The 24008-nt window shown below is 57.2% G+C and overlaps 1 protein-coding gene across 8 annotated transcripts in view; it reads left to right on the forward strand.

The window, feature by feature from the left end:
* The first annotated feature begins 385 nt into the window (after window positions 1-385).
* Window positions 386-24008, forward strand: part of COL16A1 (collagen type XVI alpha 1 chain) — a 48915-nt gene continuing 25292 nt past the window's right edge. Inside the window, exons 1-42 of one of the 8 annotated variants that reach the window (XM_026014340.2) lie at window positions 386-738; window positions 2271-2377; window positions 4307-4381; window positions 4490-4607; window positions 5456-5579; window positions 5868-6134; window positions 6753-6833; window positions 6995-7120; window positions 7874-7927; window positions 8232-8258; window positions 8822-8857; window positions 9882-9908; window positions 11052-11114; window positions 11359-11400; window positions 11689-11733; window positions 11832-11867; window positions 12223-12285; window positions 12660-12704; window positions 12788-12883; window positions 13062-13100; window positions 13719-13763; window positions 13923-13958; window positions 14456-14566; window positions 14972-15007; window positions 15234-15269; window positions 15347-15457; window positions 15820-15864; window positions 17642-17677; window positions 17838-17882; window positions 18166-18297; window positions 19055-19090; window positions 19296-19403; window positions 19721-19843; window positions 19937-19990; window positions 20204-20245; window positions 20590-20625; window positions 20720-20773; window positions 20946-21014; window positions 22681-22734; window positions 22830-22856; window positions 23625-23684; window positions 23871-23918. In XM_026014340.2, coding sequence (XP_025870125.2) covers window positions 2305-2377; window positions 4307-4381; window positions 4490-4607; window positions 5456-5579; window positions 5868-6134; window positions 6753-6833; window positions 6995-7120; window positions 7874-7927; window positions 8232-8258; window positions 8822-8857; window positions 9882-9908; window positions 11052-11114; window positions 11359-11400; window positions 11689-11733; window positions 11832-11867; window positions 12223-12285; window positions 12660-12704; window positions 12788-12883; window positions 13062-13100; window positions 13719-13763; window positions 13923-13958; window positions 14456-14566; window positions 14972-15007; window positions 15234-15269; window positions 15347-15457; window positions 15820-15864; window positions 17642-17677; window positions 17838-17882; window positions 18166-18297; window positions 19055-19090; window positions 19296-19403; window positions 19721-19843; window positions 19937-19990; window positions 20204-20245; window positions 20590-20625; window positions 20720-20773; window positions 20946-21014; window positions 22681-22734; window positions 22830-22856; window positions 23625-23684; window positions 23871-23918 — 2781 coding nt within the window. In that variant the 5' untranslated portion in view covers window positions 386-738; window positions 2271-2304. Of the gene's footprint in view, window positions 739-2270; window positions 2378-4303; window positions 4382-4458; window positions 4608-5455; window positions 5580-5867; window positions 6135-6752; window positions 6834-6994; window positions 7121-7873; window positions 7928-8231; window positions 8259-8821; window positions 8858-9881; window positions 9909-11051; window positions 11115-11358; window positions 11401-11688; window positions 11734-11831; window positions 11868-12222; window positions 12286-12659; window positions 12705-12787; window positions 12884-13061; window positions 13101-13718; window positions 13764-13922; window positions 13959-14455; window positions 14567-14971; window positions 15008-15233; window positions 15270-15346; window positions 15458-15819; window positions 15865-17641; window positions 17678-17837; window positions 17883-18165; window positions 18298-19054; window positions 19091-19295; window positions 19404-19720; window positions 19844-19936; window positions 19991-20203; window positions 20246-20589; window positions 20626-20719; window positions 20774-20945; window positions 21015-22680; window positions 22735-22829; window positions 22857-23624; window positions 23685-23870; window positions 23919-24008 lie in introns of those variants that run through there. The other 7 variants (XM_026014341.2, XM_072750430.1, XM_072750429.1 and 4 more) reach the window with 7 other exon arrangements.

Genomic DNA, 24008 nt, shown 5'->3' on the forward strand with positions numbered 1-24008 from the left:
CCCTTCCAATTCAGACCGAGAGGAACAGACTAACTGGGAATGTGAGGCTGAGAAACTGGAAAAAGCTGCCCGAGGAGGCCTGGGCAGCAGCCACGTCACCGCTGCCACGGAACTGGGGAGGAGGGTCTCCAACACCCCCCTCTGCCCGCCGCTCCCCCCGCCCAGGGCCTTCTGGAGGCCCCGCCAGGAGAGGGGAAGGGGGTGGCCCGGGAGGCCCTTCTCTCCGGCCGGCCCTCGAAGGGCTGCCCGCCCCCCGCCCCCCGCCCCCGCCCCCGAGGCCGCCGCCGGCCGCGGAGCCCCCTCGCAGGGCAGCTCCGGGCACGCAGGGGCCCGCCCCGCTCGCTCACCTGGCGGGAGGCGGGCGGGGCGGGGCGGGCGCGGGGCCAGGCCGGGAGCGGGGCGCGCGTCCCGCCGCCGCCTCTGCCACCGCCGGAGCCCCCTCCCGGCCCTGCGTCCCGCCTCCTGCGCGGCGGGCGGGTCCAGCTGTGTTCCATTAGCGGCCCTGGCGCGTCCCCAGCCCCCTGGAACCGCCCCTCTTCCCCCACCCGCGGTGGCCGGCGTCCGGCAGACAGGCGCGCGCTCGCGGGGCCGCATTCAGCCCCCCGGAGCTGGCGCCCTGGCACTGGGGCCCCGCGCCGGCCACGAGTGGTCCGCGACCTCGCAGCGGCCTTGAGGATCCCCTGGCCGGCTGACCTGGGCTGCCTGGATTACTCAGTGAGGTGGGGATCCCCGGCCACGGTAAGTGGGGGTGGAGTGGGCTGCCTCCGGCCGGGCTGAAGCGCCTCTTCTGCCTCCAACTTGCTGTGTGACTTGGGCCCAGTGGCATCCCGACTCTGGACCTCAGTTGCCTTCTCTTTAGGGGAGCTCTAAACTCATCTCAGTTCTGCTTTCCCTGCCTCCAGATCTGTGCCTTTCTACTGGGATGGGATCACATCCTTGGAAGCTTCTCTCCTATCCCTGCAGCCCCTGCTCTGGCTGAGGCCAGGGGCTAGAGATGAGGAGCGGGAAGGGGACACAAGCACAGCGATGTTCCCGCCTCCACATGCGTTCACATGCCTCCCACAGCTGGCAACTCTTCCACTGACTGGCAGGACGGGGAGGCCAGGATAGGGTTTTGAGTGCACACCACTAGGAAGGGGGATGAATGGGGTGGAGGAACAGTTCTGCCCTAGGAACGAGGGGAACAGGGTCCTACCTCCAAATATATTGAAGTGAGGGGTCCTTCGGGTGCTCACTCCCTATTCAGGACTGAGGGAAGAGAAGTAGAATTCCGTAACAGCTGGGGGGAATGAGGTCAGACTTGCACAAGAACTTCCCGACAGGCAGGCCTACTGGAAGGGGAGTCACAGGCTGGCTCTGTGCACGTGTGTACGGGCAAGCTGGAATGTCCAGGTATACGGGTGACATGGGTCTCTGTAAGCATGCCTGTGTGCAGGTAGGTCTGTACACACCCAGTAGCGCAAATGTGGCTGCCTGTGTACGTGTGTGTATATCTGCATGTGTCATGCTGACACATGAATGACTGTGTGTGCACGTGCGAGCTGCCCGTCTCAGGGGAGGCCGGATGATGTATGGGTCTGCTGGCGGCTTGCTGAGCCTGCATTGATTTATCTGGGCCCATCCATCACGGTTTAATAAAACTAAAAGACGAGCATCCATCAGCGAGGGAGGTTGGCAACAAGGTCCTGAGCTCGGTAACCTGCTCTCCTACCCACTGTACCCACGGGGGATGCTTCCTTGGCCCCCACAAAACTCCGTGATACCTGACAGGAGATTCAGACCCTGACCTTTGTGGGTGCCTGGCAGGACTGGATGAACTGGGTGCAGCTAGCCAGGTACCAGGCTAGCGCAGAGCAATACAGTGCACAGGTTGATAAAATATTGAAATAACGTCTAAGCGTCTTGGTAAATAGTCTCTGTCTCAAGCCCCTCACTACCCCAATTCACCTGGCCTTCTAGGACCCTCTAGATCTCTCGGTAATCCAGCATTTATTCCCTGGCACCATTAGATGCTGCCTCGGCCCAGTTTCAGTGCTCTAACCAGCATTCTCCTCTGGCTGGTCGCTGTCTGTGCCATACTGGTGGTTAAATATTTTGAATATTACCCTGGCCCAAATCGTAGCCCAAGGCCTGTGGTTGGGCCTCTGAGAGGAACCGATGCTGGCCAGACGTCCTGCCCGGGCCTAGGCCCCATGGACCGGCTGCTACTTGCCTGTGTATCATGCCATGTGAGCTCAGGAATCCACCTTCACGGTCTCTGCGGTTTTCAGGTGCTGTGGCTGTGGCCGACCTCTCTGGACCAGGATGTGGGCATCTTGGCTTCCCGGCTTGTGGCTGCTCAGTCTCTGGGCTGCGTGCAGCCAGGCGGCAGATACAGGTGAGGTGCCGCATGAAGATTGGGGTGCCACTGGTCTGTGACTGGCTCTCTGAGATGTTGGGGTCCGATGTACATGTGTGACCATGTGCCTAGGTCATGTGGGCAGGGATGGAGAATCCATCCAGGGAGCCCATCCCAGGGTGGGCTCAGGGTGGGCTGAGGCATGGTCCATGTGTACGTGTGTGAGGTGAGCTGAACGTCTGTGTGCTTCTGTCTGCATGTCTGTACGTCTGTGAGCCTTTCTGCATCGCAGAGTTGCTCTGTGCATCTGTACTCATTCCTGTGTCTGTGTGTGTGAGAGAATAGCGCTCCTCCCCGGCATGTAAAGCCATCCTGTGCAAACAGTTGAAGGAGGCCCAGGCCTTTCTGATCCTTTTCATGGTAGAGAATCCATCCTCCAGCCCACGTGCTCCTCCTCCTCCACGACTGGCCCTGGATCCTGAGTAAAGGGCCCGCCTCGAGACCCAGACGCTGGATGGAGCAGAGGGTGCAGCTTTCCAGGGCCTGAAGCCAGAGGAAGTTGACCGGGCAACTTGCCCTGCCCTGCTGGGTGCCCTCTGGGCTTCATAGCTTAGCTGCCCAGCTGAGCAGAAATAGAACTCCTAGAACCCAAATCTAGCTGAGTGAGGCAGAAAAACCGAGGTGCAGATGTGAGAGGGGTGTGAACCCAGGGTGCACGTGACTGCTTGCAGGTTGTGTGTGCGTACATATGTGCTTATGCGTGCGTGCACGTGTGCCTTGCTCTCTCTCCCTCACCGGGTCCCCTGGGGGTTGGGGCAGAGAATTTCAACATCTGTAAGGAATCTGGGCCCACTGCCAAGGGGTGAGTCACCCACTGCTGCTGCCGATGCTGAAGACAGTGATAGTCTTTCTGGCCAGACCTGGGGGAGGGAGACTTCAGTGGGGTCACTGGGCCGAGGGATCCAAGGTTCCTTCTTCCAGTTAGGCAGCCAGGGAGTCCAATGCTCAGCTTCGAGGAGCAATGTTCATTGTCCTGTCCCAGCTCTCCCGTCTGCAGTGATGGAGAGGCTTTTTTGAGTCTGGCCTTTATCTCCTATTGTAGAACCCTTCCTAACCTTTTGCTCAGTCAACCCTAAGAGGAGACAGGCCCATGGCTACCTACCTGTCCCTTCAGGGTTTTGGAGACCATAATTAAGCTATTCTTCTCTAGGAGCCTTTACCCACTTAATATACCATGTCGGAAGCCCCAAGATCCTGGTGGTTCCCTTGAGTTTGTGGTCCCTTTGGGCCCTCAGTCTCTTTTTACTGTTTCATAAGGTAGTTATCCAGGTGAAAAATCATTCTGTTGGCTTAGACTTGTGTCTGGTCTGTTGTTCTGCTGTAGATGTAGGAAGTAAACCCCACCCACTGCTGAGAACACATGTACCAGCTCCACACGGCATCCCTTGTGGCACAGGCATCCACAACTCACACATGTGCAGACATGCACATGTGCTTGCACATAACACAAGCGTGCATAATGTGACTTTCTTTACCCCTGAAGTGATCCTCTGCCCCCCACTTGGGTGTATATGAAGGAGGGAGCACATGTAGACATTTGGCTCTTTATCACATCTGAGTTCTAGGACTGCCCAGGGTTTCTTTTGTTCTTTCTTTTGCTGACCTGCCCCCTGACTTGGAATTTTGGCGGATATGAATTTCAGGAGTTCTGGCCTTGCTCTGCTGTGAACTCATTTAGTGGCCTTGGGCCCAGCCTCAATCTCTGGGCCTCAGTCTTCTCATCTGTATACTGGGAATCCTCCTGGCTCCCAGGTTAGCTAGAGTCAGAAGGCAAGAGGTAAAAGCAGCCCCCAGGGCGGGCCTGGTTAAAGATCCAGAATGTGGAACACAAATTTGCTTCTCTCCAGGTTCCCCAATGGACTCTTTAGCCAGAGTCCACTGAATGGCCCATTGCCAATTCCTTTCCAGGTGAGCAGTGCCCACTTTCACAAGAGGAAGGACTCAAGTTGGAACATAGAAGCCATTTATCGACCAACGTAACTGGTGAGTGCCCATCTCATTCTGCTGTCCCCCCCTACCATCTTGCTGGAGCGGCTGTTACCCCCTCCTCACCTGCCCAGCTGAGCTCTTCATCTGGTGTCTCCCCCAAAGGCTTTAATCTCATCCGCCGACTCAACCTCATGAAAACATCTGCCATCAAGAAGATCCGCAACCCCAAGGGGCCCCTCATCCTGCGACTGGGGGCAGCCCCGCTCACCCAGCCCATGCGGTAAAGGCTCCAGTGTGACCACTGGGCATTAATACTCCCCAGCAACTCTGGGTGTGGGGCTCTGTGGGTCATCTTCTCCCACTTGTTGGCAGTAGTCGACCTGGTTTCTACTTCTGGGGCTTGCAGGGTAGGCACAGAGGAAATGTGTGGCTGACCCACCCTCTGTCCCTCCCCTACCTCTGGCTAGCCCCTGGGGGACAGGCCTGTATCCTCTGGGCACCATGAAGACCCTGGGGTGGAGATGGAAACCTGGCAAGAGTCTGTATGTGTGTATGTGTGTGTGTGTGTGTGTGTGTGTGTGCACCCACATGTGTCCACATGTAAAGTTCATACTCCCACAAGTCCCCGGGGAGTCTGGCTCCTGCTTTCCTCTCCAGCCTCAACTTCCAAAACGTTCCTCTTTCTTTCTTGCTGCTCTAGTCATGCTGAATGTTTTTTATCTTTTTCCAGCATCTTCTCCTACCCCAGTCCTGGTTATCCTGGATTCCAGGGCATCCTGGATTTCTTGGAAGAACTTAACCACAATTGTCATGATTTAGTGACATAGTCATCCCAGGGATTCTTTGTTTAGGGTCCTATTTCTGCCCACCCCCCAGACTTGAAGGCTCCATGAGGGCAGGAACTTTCTCTGTTCTTTCACCACTGTTATCCCCAGTAGCCAGTTCCACCCACATAGTAGACACTTGATAAATGTCAGTAGACTGAACAAACATGCATATGTATGTGTCGGTTTGGAGGTGTGGGCCTGTGCGTGTCTCATGTAGGTTCAGTAGTCCTGAGGGCCCAGGGAAGGCAGCAGGTGGCCTCTCACCTGAGCCTCAGGGTACCCCTCCCGGCTCTACCCCCAGGCGAGTCTTCCCTCGGGGCCTCCCCAGTGAGTTTGCCCTGGTGCTGACGCTATTGCTGAAGAAACACACCCACCAGAACACGTGGTATTTATTTCAAGTGACCGATGGAGATGGGTACCCACAGGTGAGCCAGACTACCACCCCCCTGCCCCCTGTAGCTCTTGGGGCATCGAGCAGTCCCAGTCCAGTCCAACCTCTGTCCCAGCTTGTGAATTCAGGGGCTCTGTGCCCCATCCCCAGTGCCCACCCTCAAGGTTACCCTTACCCCAGCGGCTCCTGCCCTACCAGCTTTCTCCTCTTTCTGGGCTTCAGTGCCCCCTCCTAGGAAATGACCTTGAGAGCCCTGAACTTTGCTCTACTGAGCCCATGGGGCTCTGATCCTCTGTCCCGGTCCTTTCTCAATTGCACACAGATTTCCCTGGAAGTCAACAGCCAAGAGCGGAGCCTGGAGCTCCGGGCCCGGGGCCAAGACGGCGACTTTGTGTCCTGCATCTTCCCAGTGCCCCAGCTCTTTGACCTGCGCTGGCACAAGCTGGTGCTGAGTGTGGCTGAACGTGTGGCCTCCGTGCACGTGGACTGCACCTCAGCCTCCTCTCGGCCTCTGGGGCCCCGGCGACCCATGCGGCCAGGGGGCCACGTCTTTCTGGGCCTGGATGCGGAGCAGGGGAAACCCGTCTCGGTGAGTGCCAGGTCGGGCGTTGGCCTCTGTTCCCTCCTTCTGGGAGCCTGGGTGAGCTCCCGGGAATCCCTGTCTGACCAGGTCCTTCCCTTGCTCAGAATCCTGTTGTGGTTGCCCACTGCCCTCCGGATGCAGCCTAAATATATTAACCTGGCATTCAAGGCCCTTCACGACCTGGTCCCTAACATGTCTATGGTATCTTTTCCTTCATTTATACCTCTCTGTAAGGCTTCTTCTGGTCAGTTCCTTCCTAGTAATACATCTTGCCTGCTCCTTTCACACCCATGTGCCTTTGCCTATGCTGTCACCTCCACCCGGGACGCATACCCACCTGCAGGGTATTTGCTCGGCCTTCAAGGCCCCGCTGAAATGGAACCTCCCCGCCCCTGTTCCTCTGGGCCAAAGTGACCTTGTCTCCCTCCTCCCTGTCTTTCCTGTGTGTGCAGTTCTGTTTTGCTTTTGGTGACAGCTCTGTTCCTGAAGGTCTCCCCCGGTGAAACCAGAAACGCTCGGAGGGCGTATTCTGGGGTGGGGCCTTCTCTGGGCCTCACGGGCAGCCAAGGGCACTGAGCTATTTGACAAAATGAAGCAGGAAACTGACTTGCATGTCTCCTGCAGTTTGACCTTCAGCAGGCACACATCTACTGTGATCCAGAGCTTGTGCTGGAGGAGGGATGCTGTGAGATTTTGCCAGGAGGGGTGAGTGGCCCGGCTCCGGCCCCGCTGGGAAGGTCAGGGCACTTTCCATGGGCCTAGTGAGTTGGAGATGGGGACCGGGATAGGGATGCAATGAGATCGCAGGATGGTGGGTGAGGGCGTGACTTCTGAACTGACCCCATCCCTTCTGTCACTCCGGACAGTGTCCCCCAGAAACGTCCAAGGCCCGCCGGGACACCCAGAGCAATGAGCTCATCGAGATCAATCCACAGACTGAAGGCAAGGTCTACACCCGCTGCTTTTGCTTGGAGGAGCCTCAAAACAGCAAGGTGGGTGGGCAGGGCAGGTAGACATGAGCATAGGTGAGTAGAAGTGGCACCGAGGTGGACCACCAGGGTCAGTTGTGCCTGGGGTGGGGAGGGCACCGGAAGCCCCACCCCTATAGGATTCCAGGAGGCAGAGAGCCCACCGGGTAAACCTGTGTCTACCTGCCTGTTGGCACTGAGAGAGGTGCCCATCTAGCTCTGGCACTACCCAGCCCCTCACTGACGTCACCCCAGACCCTTCTGGTGAGGTCATGACCAGGCTTGCACCCAAAGGCAGTTGCTCCGGGACAGAGCTACATGAGATCAGAGGCCAGGACACACTGCTTCCCTCAGGGATTGCTTGCCCTCCTGAGCCCAGCCCCAGCCAATGCCAGGCTGATTCGACACCCAGCACCATGGCCAGCTGCCCTACCTACTCTCGGGTTCTTTAGGGTGGCAGGGAAACCCAGTTCCTCCCTTTGCCCCACCCCCAGGCTGGGCAGTCTCCCTGTCCGCTGGGCATCATGCCCAGCCTTTGGCTGCAGGAACACAGGATCCCATTGATTCATGGTCTTGTTTTCTCCGACATCACGTGGGTCAAGGGGAGAAGGAGGGGGGACCTGTGGGAGTGCCAGGGGCCTGGGCAGGCTCTTGATGCCTTGGGAGGTGCCAGCTGAGGGGGTACCTGGGTCCCTGCCCCTACCTGGGTGCCTTTATCTTGCATGGGCTCCTGTGCTGCTCCCTCTTGAAAAGTTCCTTTTCACTCTGTCTACCCAGGTGGATGCCCAGCTGACAGGAAGTATCAGCCAGAAAGAAGAAAGAGGAACAAAGGTAGAGCTAGGAGCGGGGAGGTGGGGAGAGGAGTTCACGGTGACCTGGTCTGCTCTCTGTACCCTCTGTAAACCCCTTGAATAAGCCACTGTACGCCTACACTCTTCCCACCTGCCCCCACTCCTGGACAGAGCTTAGGCTGTATAGGCGCCAGCTCGGAGAAGGAAGGATGAATGGGGGCGAGACAGACAGTACCTGGCACAATGTAGGGCACCCGCTCCTGATGGTTCTTGGGTAGGAGTATTGGAAGCAGCGTTTCATACCCTCTGCTTCCTGCCCATTACCATGCCCTCCCTCTTCCCAGGCCCGTCAGGAGCCAGCAGCCAATGAGGTAAGCCTCCCATCTAGACTGGCAAAAAGAGCTTGGTTGAGGAGGTGCCAGCATGAACCCTTTTGACAGACTTTGGGGCGCTTGAGGCTGGGCATGGGGGTTTGGGATGACTACTCAGCTCCCCTAGCATTCCTTCGGGGTTCAGTGCTGGGCCCTGTCTGCCTGCTGCCTCTCCTTGGGTGGGTAGAGGAGGAGGGGCTCGTCCTGGACACTCCTGCTGAGTTGGCAGCAAATGGCCACGGGCATCATGGGAAGAGTCCAAGCCTTGGCTGTGGGACCCCAGATTCTGGGCCTCACTGCTCCCACATGCTGCGTGACCCAGATCCCACTGCTGTTTCTCTCCGGGCTTCAGTTCCTCATGTGAGAAATGGCTTGGCTCCGGGATGCTGGGAGTTGAGGGATGAGGCTTGTTTGGTAGGATTCCTATCTTCTTGCTCCCTTGGACTTCACCCAGGACACACATGATGTTCTGTGTGCTTGCTGTGTGTGTGCAGGGAAATGGGGCTTGGAGGGCCGGCTCCGGGCTCTCAGAACTGACCTCTTGGCCCATTCTTCCCTTGTAGTGTCCACCCTGTGTCCATGGTGCCCGGGAAAGCAATGTGAGTGAATAGAGAGTGTGCAGGGTGGAGTGGGCGGGGGCTGGGAGTGGGCTAGTTGGCTTTCTGGTTAAAAACAAGTGGACCTCTGTGCTCTTATCACACTCCCTCCCTGCACATCCCCCAGAGCTGGACTTGACTCCCACCCCATCCCCACCAAGGGCTTCATGGAAGGAAGCCTCACGCCTTGTGATCCAGACAATGTATTGGGATCCGGGGTGAAATGGGGACAGGATAGTGGCTGGTAGGGCTAGGACCTTGGTTGCTGATCCCGGCTTTCCACTTCCCACAAGGACTCGGGGCTGCCCTGCTTGAAGGCTTCCCACATCAGCTTGGAGGCCTTGAGAAGGGGAAGGCTGACTCAGGGTGGCACAGCTGGGCACTGGCCCCCAACCCCATGTTGGCTCAGGACCTCCCCTCATATCCCTCTCTAGCTGGCTCTGGTCCAGCCTCCCTCTGGGGTACAGAAGGACAAAGGAGAGGGGCTCAGTGTGAGCATAGCTAGTACCCAACTGTACTTCTTCTTCTATGGGCGGCATAGGTCACCACTTTCCCATAGCCTGACATTCTGAATTGACATGCCACGTTAGTCTATAAAGGGCACAGCCCTGGTTACCCTCTCTTCCAAGCCCCCTGACCTTGGGGGACACAGGAAGTACTCCTCTGCTGCCTGGCCCTCTTTCCATCTAGCCCCCCACCAAATCTGGTAAGGCTGATGGTCCCCGGATATGCAGGAGTTACCATGGCAACTGAACAGCCCTGTAATCCTAACAAGTAGGGGGTGGGACTAGCTAAAGCCGGCAGTTTAAAGAAGGTAGGTTAGACCCCTCTGCAAGTCTGACAGCCTTAGGATATAAAGTCAGCATGCTGGGTGGCCTTGGAGGCAGAGCTGTTGATCTGCTGGTGGTCTTGGATTTGGGGTGTTGGTCCTGCCACAATGCTGTGTGACCCTGTTTAATTGCTTGCCTTCTCTGCATCCCTGGTTTTTCCTCCATCCCTGAGGTACAATGTTTTCTTTGCCCCCCAGGTGACAGTCGGTCCCTCTGGACCCAAGGTGAGTCCAAGATGGAGAACAGGACACTCTTGCCCGCTTTGGAAGTCCCGGCCTATCCCACAGTGTGTTACCCCATGGCTGTGTGTTTCTATCAGGGCTACCCGAACCTGTATGTGTGGGGGGTGATTAGGTGTGTGTGTGTGTGTGTGTGTGTGTGTGTGTGTGTGTGTGTGTTGGGGAGAGTAGGGAGCTGTGTGTGTATAAGGATGTTAAAGGTGCCCCTTTTCTGAGTCCTACTGTACATCAGGCTTTGGGACTTGCATTGCACATCTCTTACCTTCCCCCCTCCTCGAGCATCCAGTGGGGAGGCCACTAGCATTTTACTTCAGAAAAAACTGAGACTCAGCAGTGCCCCATGTGGGCCTGGGGGTATTGGGGTGATAGTGTGGGGGTCTGGCTGTGTGCCTCCTGGGACACACGTTCACATGTGTGTGTGGCCCCCTGTGGTGGGGGGAGTGAGCCCTTGTGCCTGTGGGCCCGACAGGACCACAGAGGGCATGAGCGACAGGGTAGGTGGCACACATGTGAATGTGGAGCTGTGTGCTTGTGGGTGCCCAAGGGTACATCGCACAGCCCCTGGGGCTGCCTTTGTGTGAGTGTTGTGTGAGTGCCAGGCTCTGTGCTGAGCACCTTGCGTGCACTGTCACCTTTCTTCCTCGACACAGCCCCCTGAGGAGGGGCTGACATGAGTCCCTTTTTATTGCTGAAGAGACTGAGTCTCAGAGAGGTGACATGACCTGCCCTGAGTCACATGCTAGTAAGCGGTAGGGGCAGGATTTGAACTCTGGCAGCCTGACACTCCCCATCATGGATCTGTCATCCCACATGTGTGCATCCGTGCATATGTGTCCATGTGCCCCAGGGCGAGCTGCGTGCAAGCTCGCGTGCTTGGGTAGGGGTGTGGGGAAAGTATCCTCTTTGTGAGACTATAGATCTGCCAAATATAGCCTCTTGGGGTGGGAGGGCCATATGGATGAATGCATATGGAATCCATATGCTGTGTGCATGCTTGGGGGTTGGGGCAGGCTGTGCTCATTTACACACCCGAGCGTGGTGGATGGGTGAAGATGGGCTGGGAAGAGCTTCGGCAGGTCTTCCATGTGCTCCCTCGGGTCCCAACCCCTGTTTTGATCTCATTCACAGGGAGGGAAAGGTGAGCGAGGCCTGCCTGGCCCATCAGGCCCCAAAGGAGAGAAGGGAGCCCGGGTAAGTGCCCCAGCCATGCCCACTGCAGGGCCCTCCCCAGCTGTACCCTGGGGGTGGGCTGCCATGTGAGCCATCCCATCAGCTCAGCCCAAATCCTGCAGCCTGGCCTACATGGGGGCTGATGGGTGGGGTCTTTCTAGGAGTCAGTTTACAGAGGCCTCTATTTTTTAGGGGACTGTGGGACTCTTGAGCCTATCCTTCTCAAAACAGGGTCTCACCCAGATCCCTGGTTCCCTACCTCTAGGGCAGTGACTGCGTCCGAGTCTCCCCGGAGGCCCCACTTCAGGTAAGACCTGGAGGTGGACGCCTGGGTGGCTCAGAGGCTTGAGCGTCTGAGGTTGTGATCCTGGGGTCCTGGGATCGAGTCTCGCATTGAGCTCTCCACAGGGAGCCTGCTTCTCCCTCTGTCTGTGTCTCTGCCTCTCTCTGTGTCTCTCATGAATAAATGGATAAAATCTTAATAAAGACCTGGAGGCAAGGCCCATATGGGGTCAGCCCCCAGAGAAGGGGCATGTGTGTCCTTGCTGTCCACCAGGTGACCCTTTTATCTCCCACCTCTTATCTCCCTTCTCAGTGTGCAGAAGGCCCCAAGGGAGAGAAGGGGGAGTCAGGAGCCTTGGTGAGTGTGGGACTGAGGACAGGGCCGGGCAGCGGGGTCTTGGCCCAGCCTCCCGCTCTTTCCCTCACCCCTTGTCTTGTGTCCCCTCCTCAACTCAGGGACCCTCAGGACTTCCAGGCTCTGCAGGCCAGAAGGTAATGGGCCTGGATTTGGAGGGGCGGGTGCCAGGGAGGCCTGTGTGCCCTCAGACTTGAGGAAGATATCTAAAATCTTGCCAGAGGACGGAGGGTACCATCCCCACAGGAGGCCAGAAGTGGCAATACTCTCTGTCCCTCCCTGTCATCCTGCCCTGTCCACGTGCCCCCACAGACTCCCTGGCCTGGAAGTTCTTTCTGTTGTCTACCTTCCGTAGTGACTGCAGCCATTCAGTCTCTGGGGAGGCAGAAACTGGGGGGTCGAGAAGCCAGTTGTCCTTCCTCCCGATAGGGCTGGTTTGGTTCTTCTAGCCCATTCTCTCAGCCCCCGTCACTTTACCTTTTCCTTCCCCAGGGCCAGAAAGGCGAGAAGGGAGACGGAGGCATCAAGGGCTCTCCAGGAAAGCCAGGCCGCGATGTACGGTGCTCGGGACCCTTCCTCGCCACCACCCCATGGCCCTCAGTGAAATGCTGGAGTTAGCCGTCAGAGTCCAACCTACTAGCCTTGCTCAGACAGGAGAACGGAAACCCAGGGAGGGGGAGGCTGTGCCCCAGGAAGCAGAGCTAGGAGGGGACAGAACAGGACCTGAACTCAGGCCCCCTGGCTCCCAGCCTGACCCCTGACCTCTGATGCCCTGAGGTTGACATCTGATGACCTTGGGGCACAGGGCTGGAGTCTGGCTTTGGGGAGGGGTTCTGAGGGTGGGCAGCTGGGTGCGTGCCCATCTCAGTGGGGCTGCTGTCCCAGGCGGTGCCAGGCCTCAGGCTCTTCTTCCGCCTTCTACCCCACAGGGCCGGCCAGGGGAGATCTGCGTCATGGGGCCCAAAGGGCAGAAGGTGAGTTGTGGGTATCTGTGGGATGGAGAGTGGGTGGTGGGGCTGAGGCAATGGCTCTCTCACACCCACCTTGTCTATACCAGGGAGACCCTGGTTTTGTTGGGCCTGAGGGGCTGGCTGGAAAGCCTGGCCCCCCTGGCCACCCTGGGCCCCCTGGGATAGGACTTCCTGGGACCCCGGTGAGTACTCTTTGCCCCTCCTGCTGTTCTTTCCTCAGAGACTCTTCTCTGGTCTGGCCAGGGCTGGGGAGATAAGACTTGGTTCTGGGGGTCCTGGTTGGGGGAAGGGGCTTGGGTGGATCTCACTATGATGTAGGGCCTCTGGGAAGCCTCTACCTGATGCTGTTCCTGCCCTCAGGGGGACCCAGGCGGCCCACCAGGCCCTAAAGGAGACAAGGTAAGCACAGGTGGGAGCGTGGCACTTGGGGAACCCCCTGCATGGTGGAAGGAGAGAGAAGGGGACCCAGGGCAGCAGGCATGCGTGGAGGGAGGGAGCCAGGCATTCAGCTGAGAAGGCTGGCTTAGTTCAGCCAGGCCCCTCAGTGGGGATTGTGCCCCTCCCAGTGCTTGCTGACTTGGGAGCCCTGGCCTGGGTTCTAGGCGTGGGGACAGGTAGGCCAAAGTCTAGTAATGACCAGAAAGGCCATAACTGGAAGGCCCAAGCCCCTTTTAAGGTCATATGCCTTGATGAGCAGAAAGCCCTGGAAATGTCTGACCATGTCTGTCTGCTCTGGCTCTTCTGGGGTCACCCAGATTCCTCTGGACCTGCTGCACGAGGGAAGGGCTACACAGAGGCCTCATATTCTTCCTTCCTTTGCAAGGAGAAGGACTTGGGTTAGACGTGGAGAAGGACAGGCAGCAGGCAGGGAGTGCTTGCTGACCAAGCTGACCATGAGGAGATGGGAGATTTGGCTGAGACTGTACTGCCGATTCAGAGAAGGGACTGATGGGGAAGGGGTGGATGGGCCAAGGTCATGGCCAGGAGCTTCCCCCTTAACACTTCTTCTGACCACAGGGCAGCTCGGGGGTGCCAGGAAAGGAAGGTCCTGGCGGGAAACCTGTAAGTAGGCTCAATCTGGACGGGGAGGGGGTGTGTGGCCTACCATGCCCAGGGCTGCTCTGCCAAGGCCTCCAGAGAGAGGGGAGCTAAGTCCTTGGTCCCTCTCTTGGCATACCAGTCCCTCTGGCTGGCACTAACGCCCACTGCTTCTTCTGACAGGGGAAGCCAGGAGTGCCGGGGCTGAAGGGAGAGAAGGTGAGATCCAGGCCGGGTTGCACCAGGATGGGGTGGGAGTGGGAGCCCCTCTCTGAAGGTGACACTGAGCATCAGGGGTGCTGGACTTTGTTGGTTTTTATGGGGTGTATGTGTGTGTGTGTGTGTGTGTGTGTGTGTGTGTGATTACTGAATAAAGAGCCTAGCTTGGGAGTTAGACAGCTGGGTTTGGGTCCTGCCTCGGCCACTCACATGATTCATGAATGTGCCACTTAGCTCCTCTTCTCCTGAGTGTCCACATCTGTAAATGGGACACCATGTCTTCCCATGGCTTGTTGAGAGGATGAGTTTTGTGATGTCCAGGAATCATAAGTGGAATGAATGAGTCAGTTGAACAGAGAGCCTCTCCAGTGTTCTTGCTGTCCACCTTAATGTTGAGGGCGGGGCCCCCCACCAGTGTCTAGCTGGAGCTCCTTGTCTTCCCCAGGGTCCACTTGTCTCTCCCAACTTGTCCACTCATGATCTCTCCCTTCTGCTAGGGTGACCCCTGTGAAGTGTGCCCGACACTGCCTGAGGGCTTCCAGAACTTCGTGGGGCTCCCTGGAAAGCCAGGGCCCAAGGGGGAGCCAGGTGATCCTGCACCAGTCAAGGTGAGTGCCCAGGGTGGCCATGGAGGGGCCCCACAAAAGTCCTGGGAGTGTGATCCTGAGAGGAATTGGGCACTTGACACAGGGACTGGGTACTGCTCTTGGCCATAGAAAGATTGTGGGCAGAGGGTCCCGGCTCTTAGCTAGATGGGAGGGGGCTGAACCATAGAGTTTGGGGCAGGGCCAGAGCGCCCTCCAGGTCTCCATGGCTACCTCCTAGGGTTCTTGAGGAGCCTCTAAGATGCCTTTTGGGCAAGCTGGGGTGGAGCCAACCCTTATAGTGAGTGAGACTGTGCCCTCCTCCTGGGACTGGTGTTGGTTAGGGGTGGAGGAGTGGGCAGGGCTGGGTCAGGGTCCTCGCCTCGACTCCCCACTCCACTCCACTCCCTCACCCATACTTTCTTTCAGGAGGGCCTGGGAGCTGTTGGATGGAAAGGTGATCGGGTAGGTACTGGAACTTTCCAGTAGGGTAGCATAGCCTGGCCTGATTTCCTCCGTGTGTTACATGGGTTGATTAGCCCTGGCTCTGGATGCTAATCTTGAGCCCCATAGGACCCCTGGGTATTTGAAAAGTTTGTGGTGTGTAACATTGTTGTCCTCGGGTATGGCCAGGAAATTGGGGTGCCCCTGCAGGCCCAGCCTCAGCCCATAAACCTTTTCTCCCTTACAGGGAGATCCTGGCATCCAAGGCCCCAAGGGAGAGAAGGTAAGGGAACACTGGCACCCCCGGCTGCCCACCCCCTGACTGCTGGGAGCCTTTCCGATTTTTTGTTCCTTCCCCAGGGGGACTCCTGCTCATCCTGCAGCTTAGCCATAGGAGCCCAGCATCTTGGGCCCTCTACAGGGGCCAAAGGAGATGTGGGTTCCCCTGGCTTCGGTTTGCCTGGCCTTCCGGTGAGTGACCAGCCTGACCCAGTCCAGCCCCATCTTTGCCACACGGGGAGCCTCCCTGGCTCCTCAGGCTCTGAGCCTCCAGGCAGAGACCAGGATGGAGGCCCCGACGCCGGTGTCCCCAGCCTGCAGCCTGGTTTCTCTCTCCTTCCCTCCGCTGCCCCAAGCTGCTTGCCCTAGGGCTCCCTCCTAGAACCTCCAAGTACCCGGCTGTGTAACAGAAGCAACTGTCCAGCTACCTGCCTAGTTGCGGCATTCGTAATTCCAAGCTGGCCTTTCTCTTGCTGGGTGGACACTGGGACCGTGGAGTCTCAGAGAGGTGGGAGTGGGAGGACGCTCTAATTGTGACTTGATTGTTTTTTCAGGGGAAAATTGGGGCTCCAGGGCCAGCAGGGCTGAAAGGAGAGAAGGTGAGATCTGGGTTAGCCACCAGGGGCACCCGGGCTTCTTGGAAGGGAGGCAGGGAGGCAGGGAATGGGGTGGATACAGACAAGAGCTCAAATCCACAGCGAGAAAAATTCATCAGTGCTTGGTAGACGGGAGTCAACGAACCTACTTGTGAGAGCCCTCATGTTCTCCACGGGAATTCCTTAGTGTTGTATTTTCTATTTTATTGATGATCTAAAACAATTAGGCACGTGTAAGGCTACCTTTTAATAAAATAACCGTATTTAACTCTCCTTTACCACTTACAATGGGCTGGGCACTGTTCCAAGCGCTGGTGCGTGTATTAACTCGTTTCATCCTCCTAAAACCTTATGGGGGAGCTACTCCATTATTCTCATCCTACGGCTGAAGAATCGGAGACAGAGAAGGCCAAGTCAGTTCCCCAAGGTCACATGGGTGTTTGAGTGTAGAACTGGGAGCTGAGCCTAGGAATCTGGCTCCGGAGTCTGTAATCTTCGCCACTCAACTTCGGTGCCCGTGTTCACATTTGTATTTATGATTGTGTCGGAGACAAATGACAGTGTTGAACTTACAAGGCGGCGTTGCTCAAATGAGGGCTTCTGGGGGTGGACGAGTGTTCAAGGGTGACAAACACTGAAATATATGTTTAGACTCTGCTCTGTCAGGCAAACCACACCTGTCATTTCTCAGATGGAGCTTTGTACCCCTGCCTCACGGCTGCTTCCTCTCTGGGGTGTCCCAGCCTCAGTAAATGGCATGTCCCCTCCCCCCACTCCTCAGGCCCCAAACCTGCAGCATCCTAGATCCCTGTCTTTTCCTCCATCTGACAGTCCTGCCAACAGCATCTCTGTTGACGTCCCCTGCTGTTCTCCACCTCCATGCGCACCACCATGGTCTGAGTCCCATTGTGGCTCAGCAGCCTGCACCCACCAAACCTGTCCACGGCCTATTTGTCATCCAGCAGCTAATATAACCTGACCTTGTAAAAAGAACTTGGGTTTCATTATTTCTCTGCTTAACATCCTTCACGACTGTCTCTGTACCAAAGTCCTGCTACGCCTTGCGAGACCCTGGACAGCCAGCCCCTGCCTGCCTTTCTCCTGGCCCTCCTCTCCCTGGTTCTCAGCCTCCTTCCACTCAGGAGCACGTCAAGACCATTCCCACCTCTTAGATACTGTACTTGTGACTCCCACCATCTAGTATGTTTTTCCTCTCTACTCTCCCCTGCCGTGCTTTTGCTGGCTGGCCTGATTCTCATCTTTCTGAGAACAGTCTTGGGCAACTCTTCTCTGACCACCCTGTCCAGAACGGCCTCCCCATCTCATCTCCCTGCCTGTTTCCTCCCTGGCACTCACCGCTGTTTATTGTTATGGTAACTTAAAAAGTTCTGGTTGTCCCCCACAAGTGTGTAAGCTCCACGAGGTGTTCGTGCATGCTGCTCACTGCATCCTACCAGCACCTGGCCCCGTGCACAGATGTGGAGGTGTCTGGTGCATGGCTGTTGGATAACTGAATTAACGGTCATTGTGTGCAGGGTGAGGGCTGCGTATGGGGCTGGGATTCTGGGAAGTGAGGCTGGGGGCAGGAGCCTGCCACAGACTCTCTGGGGGACCTTGGGGAAATCCCCTGCCCGTCCTAGGCCGCAGTGTCCCTAGCCAGGAAGGGAGAGAGGTAGTCTAGCAGTCCTCACAGGCTACTTTTGCGGTTTGTGGTTTGGGATTGACTCAGCACCTGTAATGCCTCCTTACTTTGACCCCATGTTTTCTGGTTTGTCCTCAGGGTAATTTTGGGGAGGCAGGGCCAGCTGGCCGCCAGGTAAGTGTGCTCGGCATATGACAGCTCTGGGACAGCTCTGGGGAGACGGAAACGTGGGAGGTGCTGCCTGCTGCTGCGGGGACAACAGGCCTAGGCTGTGCCCTAGCATAGCCTGGACAGGTGCTAGGCCTCACACATGGCCTTTTTTCTAATCACACAGGGGCCACCAGGGCCAGCAGGACCCACAGGCACCAAAGGGGAGAAGGTGAGTCAGGGGATATGCTCCATGCTGCAGTGGGGAGAACTTCTTGTACTAATTCAAGCCCTTTGAGGCTCCCCACTGCCTAAGGGTAACATCTTCTTCCTTAGCATGGCGTTCGAGACCTTGATGATTTGGCCCCCACCTTCATTTATTCCCCCTCCTCCCGAAATCTCTCCTGAGATATCCCTCACCCAGCAGAGGTGCTATAATGGGCCCAGCTCTATTCCCCAGCCCCAGATTCCAAGCCTGGCCCGGGATCCCCCAACCCTGTGTCCTGGCTTGGCAGGGGGAGCCTTGTGAGCCGTGCCCAGCCCTGTCCAAGCCTCAGGACGAGGACGGCTATGTGGTGGCCTTGCCTGGTCCTCCTGGAGACAAAGGAGAGCCTGGCCCTCCAGGCTTCGGCTTGCCAGGAAAACAAGTGAGTTCCCAGGTTGTTGCAGGTGGGGCTCAAAGTGAGGAGGGACCCCTGCCTGGGTCTCTTGGCTCCCTGGGCAGTGGGGAGGAGCTGGGAGTGGGCGGAAGGGTCAACCAGAGGCAGCTGGCCTCAGGGACCTCAGCCCTTCACCCTGGGACACAGCCTGGCAGGGTGCAAAGAGCACCAACTTGGGACCAGACGGGCCTGAGTTTAAATTCTAACTCTTTTCTGCCTTTTCCTCACTCTATGACTTGAGCCAGTTCCCTTTCCTCTCTGTGCCTGTTTCCTCTGTATGGTGGCACCGTGGAGCCTAGGAATGATGTGTGTGAAGCACTTGGCAGCACACAATAGGCATTCAGAAAGTGATAGTTACCGCGGGGCCAATTATTGTTACCGCTTTCCTGATAGCAGCGAGCACTGACATAGTGCACACTCTGTGCCACGCGCTGCTTCACGTGTGCTAGCTCGTCTAACCTCACAGGGACTCTCAGGAGAGAGGCCAGCTGCAGTTTTATCATCCCCTTTGACAGATAAGCAAACTGAGTCACAGAGAGGTTAAGTAACAACTTGCCCGGGGATCACCCACCCAGGCAGGTCCCTGGCTCGTCTCTTCTCTTAATCTCTACAATACTGCTTCCCTAGAACAGGGCAGAGATTTTGGTCTGTGTTCCGTACTGTTGTATTCCCTGGGTCTGACAGTGCCGGACGTTTAGGGGTGTCCGCTGTGAGTGAATGGGTGCTAGAAATGCTTTCTCCCCAGGGCAGGGCCGGAGAGCGTGGACTGAAGGGGCAGAAGGTGAGAACCTCGTGCACGTGGGGGGGCACTGCTTCTCTGATGAGCCTGCCACCTCCTTGTCCTGATTGCCCCGCACCTACCTACTCCCCACTCCCTGCACAGCCCTCAGCCCCATTGGAGGGCTCCGAGTGCCTTTAGTCCCCGAGAGGGCAGTCTGGCCCCCAGCTGGGTCACCTCTGCCATCTGTGAACCCTACTCCTTCCAGGGTGATGCTGGGAATCCTGGAGATCCTGGAGTGCCAGGCACCATGGGGCAGCCAGGCCTGTCGGGAGAGCCTGGCGTTCGGGGCCCCGTAGGCCCTAAAGGAGAAAAGGTGGGTTGGGCAGGGGGTGTTTTGTTGCATGAGCAAAAAAATAATCAGCCTGAGAGCTAACGAGTGGGAAGGACTGCAGAGTCAAGCTGTGAGCCTTACAGGATACCAGAGTCACCGGGTGGAGAGGCCTCAGCCCTTCTCCCCAGCAGGCAGGAGAAGGGCAAGGAGTGTCAGCGGATGTTTTTATTTCCCAGACCAAGGCAGAGGCAGTGGGTGGGCAGAGCTCTCTCAAGGGGCACAAGGGCTCCCTTTCTGATGCCTGCTGCTGGCCTGGCTGTCAGCCCTGGCTCAGGGCTCCTGGCTGTGTCTCTGACCAGGGTGATGGGTGCAGTGCCTGCCCCAGCCTGCAGGGAGCAGTGACGAATGCGGTGGGACTGCCTGGGAAGCCCGGCCCCAAAGGAGAACCAGGCCCAGAAGGTGTGGGCCGGCCTGGTAAACCGGTGAGTTCCGGCTGCCAACCCTCTGGTCTTTCCCTGCCTGAGCTTTGCCTTCACTTCCACCTGAGGGACCCATGGGCCACCTGTATCTTTTAGGGCCAGCCTGGTCTACCTGGAGTTCAAGGGCCCCCAGGACTGAAGGGCATCCAGGTATGTGTTGGTCCCGGGAGCCTGGGCTGCAGGTATGTGTGGTGAGGAGTCTGGGTGGGCAGAAACATGGGGGCATTGGGTCTGGAGTGGGGAAGATCAGCTACAGGGTAGGAGGAGATGGAAGTGAAGAGGTTAAGGGGAAGAGATTGGAGAAAAACGTGTTAAGGGTGAGTGGGGAATCTCAAGCCAAGGATTGTCCTTCTACCTCTTCAGGGAGAGCCTGGGTCTCCAGGAAAGGGAGCCCAAGGGCCCCAGGTGAGTTTTTAGCCTTACCTTTGCTTACCTGCCCCAGACCCCCCAGCACTTCCATTAGCCAGCTGCCCGCTCCTATCCATCTCCCCAGCTACAGAGCTCTGCTTGCCCTCAGATGCTCAAGGGCACAGCTCTGAGATAAGGAATTGGGCAGCAGCCCTGGCCTGCCATTACTTCTGTGGAGGATCTTCCCTTTGCCCCCTGCCGTCTGCCTCTCTCATCCTCACAGTCTTCCTGGGGAGCTCTCTTGAGTTTGGCTGGTAGATACTCCCCACCCTGACCAGGTATGTCAGTGGGACAGGTTGGCTCGGGCAGCTGTGGCCCACTCTGTCTTTTCTGACTTGCAGGGAGAACCTGGAGTCCAGGGTTTGCCTGGCATTCAGGTACGTCTGCTCTGGGCCTGGAGGAGGGCTGGGGTGAGGAGTGGGAAGGGGTCACTTTAGGGTAGGGGTTAACCAACTGCGCTTCCATCTGCAGGGATTTCCAGGACCTCGAGGGCCTCCTGGTCCCACTGGAGAGAAGGGCGCCAAGGTGAGCCTCTGCCTCATAAGGCACTAACCCTGAGATCCTTTGGAGTGCCCTGGAAGAGGGGACAGGGGGCACAGGACCTGTGACATGCCTATCACAGGGCCACCCCAGACCTGGTCTGATACATCTCAACTGCCTGGTCCCCCTTTTAGCCTCTGTGCCCTCTCTTTTATAGGGATCTCCGGGGCTGAAAGGAGCTGCTGGGCCTATGGGGCCCCCTGGTGCCAGTGTCTCTGGGCCTCCGGTAAGGGTCCTCTCTGCACGCTGTGCTGGAGGTCTTGCTGGGGCCAAGGCTCTTGCTGCTGGGAAAAGGGCACGGGGCTGACCCCACCGGGGCCGGCAGCATGGGGCATGGGAGGAAAGAAGCCCAGCCTCCAAGAAGGAGGGCCACACTGCCTGGACTGGGGCACCTGACTATGGACATTACTTATCATCACAATTTTTGGAGCAGTGACAGCTTAGCCTTGTGCTAAGCTCTAGACCAACAGAGATTCACTTAAACCTCCCAATATCCCAGTAAGGGAGTGGCTGTGATTGTCCCTGTTCCATAGATGAGGAAGCTGAAGGCCAGAGGGTGAGGAGTCAGAGTCAGGACTTGAACCCAGGTCTGCCTGTCGCAAAGCATGTATATTAACTCACCCACCCCCCACTTCAGACCTTGGGTCTTGGGGGATCTCTAAATGGCTGCTGCCCTATAGACCTATCCATGCCGATGGAAATGTTCTGTTCTGCTCTGCCCGAGTGGGTAGCCACTAGCCACATGTGGCTATCGAGTGCTCGAGCTGTGGCCAGTGTAACTGAGGAGCTAAATTTTAAATTTCATTTAATTTTAATTAATTTAAATTTAAATAAGCACACGTGACTATGGGCTACCCTACTGGACAGCACAGGTGTCTCGAGACCAGCAATACTTTCAACTTCATTACCCTCAAAGACCTCTCTTTATGACTGTCCCACTAATGATTCCGTTTTAAAAGATGTGTCTATTGAACAAATCACATAGATTAAGTAATATTAAATGCATTTGCTCACTTTCATTCATCAAATACCTGTATAATAGTCTGCTTCCACTCCACATGAACCTACTAGACTTGTACGAGATGGTATAATTCTAGCCTAAATCAAAGAAACACTACCTTCCAGCCAGCCTGTGCCATGCCAGGTCGTGAGCAAATGTGTAATTTCCTTGGGCTTTTGGTAATGTTGAAAATAGCCCAGTGAAGGATATCTTTTCTGTCTTTATGGATCCCTAGAGAAATTTCCGTTCCAGTTTGGCAATCACTGATAGAGCCCCCTGAGGGAGCCCTAAGCCTAGAGGGGCCAGGAACCTGCCCATGTCCACACAGCCAGTCTGCGTGGCCCGGTAGAGCTGGACTGCCCGGGCGCCTGCCACACTGTGCTCGTGGTGTGACCCAACATGAGTGACAGCCAGTCTCCAAATTCTTGGTGAAAAATAAAAGCAGAAATTCCTGTCTCTGTCTAAGTCATCGGAGGTAACCTTTGTGACAGAGGACAGAGTGTGTGTCAAGCGCTTAAGTGGGGGTGGAGAGAGAGAGAGAGAGAGAGAGAGGGAGAGGGGACCTCGGGCCTCCTGTAGCTGGGTGCAGTCGTGCTGGGGAATCTATTACAACATTTCTTGAAGCCTGAGTTTTCTCACCTGTAAAGCAGAACAGTACTGTCCTGCAAGGCTGGGAGGGGGATCCCACTCTGTTGTGTGACAGGCACTTGGCCCGGTGCCTGACACCCAGAAGGTGCTCAGGAAATGCCCGTCTCCTCCTTCCTCTGCTCCTTGTCTCCTGCGCCAGAGGCCCTTCTTTCCAGGAACATGGGCTATCGCCCTCCCCTACAGGTGGGCCCCGTGGCTGGCTGCAGTCCAGGCTCACCACTGACCCTAGGCTCTCTCCCTTCAGGGCCCCGATGGACAGCAAGGACAAACTGGACTTCCAGGAGCAAGGGGGATGCCAGTGAGTATGATGTCTCAGGGCAGCAGGAAGCTCTAGCAGGGGGAGTCTCACCTTCACACCCCATCTACTCACCTCGCTGTGTTTCTTCCCTGCAGGGTGAAAAGGGACCTCAGGGAGAGAAGGTGAGTCCCAAGGCCCTGTGGCCCGTATGTGGGGAGGTTAACAGTAGCCCCGCCCCCCAGGGAATCTGTACACATGGGACTGGCTCTGGAATGGGGGATGGAGGCTGAGGAGTCATCCTGGTCTCCTTGCTACCCCCAGCTCCCTGGTTCCAGGAAACAGGGGCCCTGCACATTTCTCATTTCACCTGGTTGCTGGCCCAGGGCACAGCCAGGATCTTGGGAGACCCAGAGAGCTCCAAGACACCCATAGGGGCAGTTGCACTTGCAGATGGGGCCTAAATCAGAGGCCAGGGCAGGAGCTAAGTTGGGGAGGACCAGTGGTGAGAGGGCAGAGGTGTTGGGGGACGGGGCCCGGCCAAGGGGAGCAGGACAACAGTGGCCAAGCCGTGAGTGTCCTGGAGGCAGAACACCTGTGTGGCAACTGACACTGAACCCAAACCAACAGGAATTACAGTACTTGGGGCTTACCCAGAAGCCAGAATTTGGGGCTGAGGGCTTCCCAGTGGCAGGAACTCTGTACGTTCATCCATTCCACCCTCCTGACAGTCTCTGCATTTGGTGCTATTACCCTCATTTTACAAATAAGGACACTGAGGCTCGAGAGGGTTGAACAGGTTGCCCAAGGACACAGTCATAAGAGGCAGATCCTGGATTTAAACCCTGGCCTCTTCATCCTAGAACCCGGGCTGCCTCCCAGATGTTGGTTTCCAGAAGGTCCTCCATCCTTGCCCCCTGCCCCGACTCTGACAAAGGCTCTTGTCTTTTCAGGGCGAGCCAGGGGAGTGTTCCTGCCCCTCTCGGGGGGATCCCATCTTCTCTGGCATGCCGGTAAGTGGTGCTGAGAGCCCTTCCCCCAGCCGGGGGCGAGGCCTGGCTTCCTGTGTTGGCTCAACATGCGAGGGCCCCCCCGCAGGGCTTTGCGCCTGGGCCAGCTGCCTCCCCACGCAGCCCTGCGCTTGGTGTGGACGTTGCCTATAACCTCTCCCTTCTTTTGCGACCCCCACTCCCACCCAGGGTGCTCCGGGACTTTGGATGGGCAGCTCCTGGCAGCCGGGCCCGCAGGTGTGTGTCGCTTGTCTCCTCTGTCTCCACGTGTCCGCCAGCGCCCCACGGCTTGCCCACCCTAATGCTGTTGCCCCCCAGCAGTGGGGC

This window comes from Vulpes vulpes, chromosome 2 (genome assembly GCF_048418805.1).
Source record: "Vulpes vulpes isolate BD-2025 chromosome 2, VulVul3, whole genome shotgun sequence".
Lineage (NCBI taxonomy): Eukaryota > Metazoa > Chordata > Mammalia > Carnivora > Canidae > Vulpes > Vulpes vulpes.